General features: G+C 40.7%; 1 protein-coding gene across 1 annotated transcript in view; it reads right to left on the bottom strand.

Moving 5' to 3' along the window:
- LOC134458110 (uncharacterized) overlaps nt 1–4,996 on the bottom strand; it is a 5,548-nt gene extending 552 nt beyond the window's left edge. The window contains exons 1-8 of the mRNA XM_063210237.1: nt 4,955–4,996; nt 3,857–4,186; nt 3,230–3,401; nt 2,827–2,948; nt 2,308–2,631; nt 1,918–2,064; nt 796–830; nt 1–411 (exon numbers count right to left, since the gene is read on the bottom strand). The exon at nt 1–411 is cut by the window's left edge and continues 552 nt beyond it. Of these exons, the coding sequence (XP_063066307.1) occupies nt 1–411; nt 796–830; nt 1,918–2,064; nt 2,308–2,631; nt 2,827–2,948; nt 3,230–3,401; nt 3,857–3,944 (1,299 nt within the window). The 5' untranslated portion in view covers nt 3,945–4,186; nt 4,955–4,996. The remainder of the gene's footprint in view (nt 412–795; nt 831–1,917; nt 2,065–2,307; nt 2,632–2,826; nt 2,949–3,229; nt 3,402–3,856; nt 4,187–4,954) is intronic.
- Nucleotides 4,997–6,587: the final 1,591 nt, after the last annotated feature.

Genomic DNA, 6,587 nt, shown 5'->3' with positions numbered 1-6,587 from the left:
GGGTAGTGTAGCTGTGTGCGCATAGTCGACCGCGGGCTGGGTAATGTCAGAGGGGAGTTGTGTCTGTGAATCTTTTGATTGGTTGTTGTTACCAGGGGTGGTTGGTAGCGTAGCAGTGGCATACACAGAGTGGATCGCGGCCTGGGTAACGTCTGAGGGCTCGAGCGAGTGGTATGGCGCGTCATAGGGGTTGTTCTCAAAGGGAATTGTGGGTAGTTTATCTGCCACAGACGCAGCGTGAACTGTAGCCTGGGTAACGTCGGAGGGCTCGAGCGAGTGGAACGGTGTGTCGTACGGATCGTCTGCCATGGAGTAGATGACTTCTGATGTGGGGGGATGAGGAGGCAGAGGGAGAGGGAGGTCATCTATTTCTTCATAAATAGAGTCGGCGTCAGAGTTCTCGGTCTGCGTCTGGGAACAATTAGGTCAGAGACAAGGTGTTAAGATGTCACAGTAAAATGGAAATTTAAACTGGATGCAATGTTGAAGAACAAGTCTAAACAAAAGGAAACCCAAGACTTCAATTTAAGATTAAACATAATGAACATAATACATCTAGTTAATTTGAAGGCAAAGTTGAACAGCACAAGATGTTGACTGTTAGAGCAAGGGCTGTGGTGGCCACATACTGTACATCACACTCCAATAAATGCTTTAAAAGAGAGCTCATTGGTATGTGTTTAATCTTTGGTCAAAATAAATGGCACAATTTATTTTTGAAGTCATGTGTCATACACTAGTTTATGTCATTATTGTTAATTCATTTGTAATTCTTGTTTGTCCATGTTTACTCACCTTTGCTTTCAGGTATGTCAAGTTGTTTGTGTTTTCTGTTTCAGAGAGAAACAAAAATATATTGTGAGGCAGGGCTCTAAATTACTATTTTTTTCATCACCAGCCAAAATGGCTAGTGGATGTTAATATTACTAGCCAAACACACACAACCAAATCAATGTTGCCAAAAGAAAATCAGTCAAAGTCGCTATTGGCTCGCTGAAAAGTCGCTAGATGACATCATGACGTTACTTATGACGTCACAGTGTCACGCACGGTGCACTGATCTACAGAAAACATGCCCACATGCCTTCGTCCACAGTAGAAATGGGCGGTGCTCGCTACTTTTTGGAGGTCAGAGCTAATCTGCAGCCCTCCTTAACCGTGGGAAATGCTTCTGACGGCGGCGCAGTCATAATTATATTGAAAAACAATTAATTTGTCACTGAATATGTGGGTTTTAAAAAGTCACCAGATGCACCAAAAAGCTGCTAAAGGCGCTAGATGAGTTTTTTTAGTCGCCAGGGATGTCAAAAAGTCGCTTCATCTAGTGACAAAGTGGCTAATTTGGCAACACTGACCCGAATGGGTCAAAAGTGGCTAGTAAGTTTTGTTTTCTACTAGCCAAACTGAAATTTCACCAGCATTTGTCTGGTTGGCAGGTGTTAATTCAGAGCGCTGTTGTGAGGTAATCATTAAGTGGTAACTCTCTCTTTCCGTACATTTTTGTCTTTAATGTTTCTTTCTGTCCTTTCTCTATCAATCTCCATCCTAGTCCTCACCGCTCTCTCTCCCTGTCCTTTCTGTCCTCTCTCTATCTCTCTCTCTCTGAGTGTAATAGTGCTGTGGCATCTAACAGGGAGCTCTTGATCCTTGTAGCCACCGCCATTAGACCACCTTAATTTATTTTCTCTGGTGTCAGAATCCCCCTCCCCCTCTCTCCTTATCAATCGTGTACTTCTCTCACTTCATCAATATCTCTATCTGTATATTTTATAGCACGCCCATAGACTCTATACAACATTTTGTCAGTCTGGTGGTGGAAGGATCGATTGGTTGATAATTGTTTTTTAAATGACAGAGCTGTCGACCTTGATGAGCATATTGGTGTGCATGTGTTTGATGTGGAGTGTCACGGCCTACCTTGCTTCCTCTTCTGTCTCTTTATGTAGCACAGGAAGAAGGCAGCTGCTGCCACAAGTGACATCACCACACATCCACCGGTCTTAATCGCCTGGCCCACAGCATCGTCTGCCGGCAAGATTTCACTGGCTGGGTTAACTGTGTTAACTGGGTAGACATTGGAGCAAAAATACTCTAACCATGCACAACATCTTCATGGTCATCTCAGCAATCATAGAACTATAACTTGAGGAAATAAATCAAAATAGGAAAATATTCCACTAAGAGTCACAAACAACGATGCCACAAAGATGCTGGTAACAGAGTGAGACAGTGACAGTATTTTCACTCAAGCATTCTATACTACTCCTTCAACGCTGGATAAGTTAATAACAGCAAATAGGCACTTACCTGAAACATTGAGCGCCACTTTGGTAAACAATGCAACATTTTTACCACCAGATCCCATTCCACACCAATAGGTGGCAGTATCATACGTATCCAGATTATAAATAGTAACTGTGAAGAGGTTTCCAGTTTTGTTCTCAGATACATAATATTTGAGATTGGAGTATGATGGTCTGGATTGCAGTAAATCCATGCGCATTTTACCCCCACCCTCTTTACAGAAATACTTCTTTTTGCCTTGATACTCCACAGGATACGTGCACTGAATGGTGACGTTATCTCCTTTATTTTTTACTTTCATTTTGGGAGGTGTGTCACAGCAGTCACCTGTCAAACATCCAACAATATTGAGTTTTTGATTTTCAATCCTTCAAGACACCCATATTATGCATTTAGTTAAAAGTTTGAAGGGCAAAAAATCATCTTGAGTTGTGTTAGTATTGAGTTGTCTGTATATGAAATATGACATAAGAATATTCAACCAGAAAACACATGCTGCAAGACCCATAACCACATAATTACCATCATCTATGTTCAATTGAACTTTTGTGTGAGCTTCTCCGTTTTCGGCACAGTAGTACGTCCCGGAATCATTCTCAGTTAGATTCTTCATAACAATAGTCAGAAAGTCTCCATAGGCACTCCTGTATTAAATGTAAGTAGCTTAGTGGCATAAATGTCTTAGATAGGGCTGAACTGTAGAGAACTTGTACAAGCTAAACAGAACGAAATTGGGGTTGTTTGTCAAAGGCCTATGCACCCAAGAGAAGCAAAAGGCATGAGTCAAGTAAGTCAGTTGTGATATATGCAAATGTGTTTACAAGTATGTATACATCCATTATGCTACATTTGTTATGTGCTTACTACTGGTCTGGTCACCTCCATTTCCTTTGGTATCTATCTTAATTGCACTGTACCACTCTACCTGTATAGTGCAACTCTGTTGTTGTCTGTGCTTGAGAGCCTGTTGTATGGACAGGTTGAAGCATTGCCCTTGCAGAAGAACCGTTGATTTAGATTGAGTTGGTCTTGATCATCGAATTTGCACACGATGGCCACACCTCCGCCAACAACTCCTCTGACTTCTTCTAGCCTTCCTGGAATTTTATAAAATTATCAATAGAGTTATACCATCATCAATCTAATTGGAGAAATGAGAGTTTACATTATCTCCTGTTGACACAGGGAAGCCTTTCAAAATCCAAAATGTATGTCTTAAATAAAATTCGATGGTATGACCATGAGTAGACTAGTCCCCTAGACAAGAGTAGAGTAGTCCCGTTATTTTTCAAGAGCACTGTGAAAAGCACAGAGTCATGTTACAGCAGTGACATTAGGGGTTTGCCAATTCAGGACTGACTATTCCCCCAATACAAATGAGGCAAAATGTATACCATGACAAACTGGAGCTGGGGAAGCATAGACCCACAGACCATCAGAGGTAGATCAGAAAATCCTGTCATTCTGTGAAAAATAATAATAGTGCCATAACGGTGTGACTGCTAAATAGTCTATCTGTATATATCTATAATGTTTAGTATGGAAATCTCACCTGTGATGAGTAGATTCACCTGTGCTGTCAAAGCAATATTCTCTCCTCCAGTTTGGATTCCACACCAGTACATCCCAGCATCCTTCATTTCCAGTTTGTGAATTGTCACATTAAATGTATTTGCACTAAGCTTTTCAGTCAAGGAATATTTTCCTGACGATGACTTAGGGTCAATTAGGCCAGATTCAATGAAGTCTTTGTGTTCTTTAAAGAAGTGCTTGATGTTTTTTGGACAAGTTGTAGATTTGTAATTTGGGCACTTGCAAGTAACATTGATGTTTTCACCCTCATGTGCCGAGATCCTTGCCTCCAGCAAGTCACTGCAGCCACCTGTAAAATATGAACTTCAACTGTTTTCCACTGTATGCCATTAGTGGTAGAATGGTTTAAGGCTATACATGTACAGTGCAATAAGTGACAATAAAGTATTGCAGGAAGAGTGACAGTGATAGGCTCCATGTAAACAAAATAAAGGATGAGAAAAGATAAGCTCTAAACTCTAAATATCAATTATGTAATAATAATAAATCATCATGGTCGAGCTGTAACAGAGTGCTTCCCAATCTTTTTCAGCGGCGACCCACTTTTGGACATAAGAATATTTTCGTGACCCCCCACCATAGTTTTAACCTAGCAATGGATTTCGAGCAAAAACAGGCATTTTTTTGTCCATTAATATAGCTACATTCTCCATTAATAGGTTGTCCGCTAATATTGCTCGAAGTCCACAAGACGGCAATTACATCTGTTAACCATAAAAGTGAATACAATGTCTGCGACCCCTCTTCAGTACCTCCGTGACCTTCCTAGGGGTCCTGACCTGCAGTTTGGCAACCACTGCTGTAACAGCTTCATAACATTTGTACTTAATATCCATATATCACTGCCCCCATCCACCAACTTTCACACCTCTCTATTTGCTCAGACCATAATCAATGAATTCTCTCTAAACATTGAAAATAATTGTCCTAAATATCCTTTGTATAGGGACTTTTATGATCTTAATGAAACCAACAATACATATTTTAAAAGTACTAGGCCTATGTGACATTGATACTTAATGTCAGTGATGCCCATGCACTCTAGTAGCTACTTTACCTTCTTTCACGGTCAGCTCAAATGAAGAATGTACTCTTCCACCCTCAGATGCACAGTGGTAAAACCCCTCGTCCTCTGATGTTAGATTTTTCATCAAAATGGTTGCATATACTCTATTGATGTTCTGATACATTACAGTCCTGTTTTGGTAATTGTGAAGACATTCTGTTGCATTGCCCTTACACAAGTACTTGTCCTTGCCTTTAAATTCTTCGTTGGACTTGCAATAGATGAGTAGTCCACCTCTGTTGCAAGCATTAAGCCTATGTTGAGCTTTTACTGAAAAAAAAAAAAACTTGTTTTTTTCTTTCTTTTGGCGATACAGGTTTGTGATTTGTATGCCTACAGTAAAGTCTGGAAATAGTGTATACTTGCATACTTTATCACAAAAAAATAATATAAACTGCAACACCAAATTAGTGTGACAGCTCATATGGCCTACCAAATTAACTTAACAGATGACAAACCAAAACATCACATACAAACGTAACATCATCACTATCAAAACCAACATGCTCTGTAATATACAGCAGGTGCCTTAGCAATAACGAATATATAAATACCTGGTATGAGGAAAATTAAGAAGAGCAAGACCGTTTTCATCCCAAGACTCCCCATCACTGTCCTCAAACTCCCAGAACACACACTTTCACTGTTAGCTAGTAAAAGCTAGCATTCAGCAACGCCTCTGCTGTTAGCATTTTACAACAAGCATTCAGCAGTGTCTCTGCGCACAGCAGTGTGGTTTGCCTCCTTCCTGTTTAGCTTGTGGTTCTGTCTTTCTCAGTTCCAAAACCATGGTAATGACCTAGCTTTCATAACCACATAATGCTATCAGTGCTACTATGCCCCACTTTTACGCAGCAGCTTCATTGCAAAGCTTTCTTGGTAAATGTCCGTGTTGGAACATTTAATAGTCTGTGTATGTCCTCTATTATTCAGTATATCTTGTGTAAACATACACCCTTAGTGGGTAAGCGATTAGGGCGTCAGACTTAACCCAAAGGTTGCCGGTTCGATTCCCGACCCGCCAGGTTGGTGGGGGGACTACTTGACCAGTGCTCTCTCCTATCCTCCTCCATGACTGAGGTACCCTGAACATGGTACCGTCCCGCCGTACTGCTCCTTTGGGGCACCATTGGGGGCTGCCGCTTTGCATGGGTGAGGCATGCATGCCATTCCATTGTATGCAGTGTGCACTGTTCACTTGTGTTCAACTGTGGAGTGCTGTGTCACAATGACAGTGGGAGTTAGAGTTTCCCATTTGGGCTTTAAAATGCTTATGTACTGTAAATATCTCTTTTCTCTAAAAATATTAGCTAACCAATTTGTTGGGTGTGTTGTGGTAAGGTTTTTAGTCCATTCCTTAGAAAAAGACAGATAATGATGTGATGACAAGTAATGTAATGAAGTTAAAAAAAAACGGCCTTGTGTCTCAGGTCTGTGTTTCGTGCAGAGTAAAGCCACATTCATTCTTATCCCATCCGCATCTTTGCAAGGCCAGCTTAGACAATGGTGGCATAATAACACTACAATGAATGAGTAAGAAGTAGAAGTAAGAAGAAGAATAATGTAGATTGATATTGAGAGAGACTGAAAGACACACAGAGAGAATATGGTGAGATGGTAGAAG

The sequence above is a fragment of the Engraulis encrasicolus genome, chromosome 1 (genome assembly GCF_034702125.1).
Source record: "Engraulis encrasicolus isolate BLACKSEA-1 chromosome 1, IST_EnEncr_1.0, whole genome shotgun sequence".
Classification (NCBI taxonomy): Eukaryota; Metazoa; Chordata; class Actinopteri; order Clupeiformes; family Engraulidae; genus Engraulis; species Engraulis encrasicolus.
Note: the sequence above shows the minus strand (reverse complement) of the source record. Positions and strands in the feature narration are given on the sequence as shown.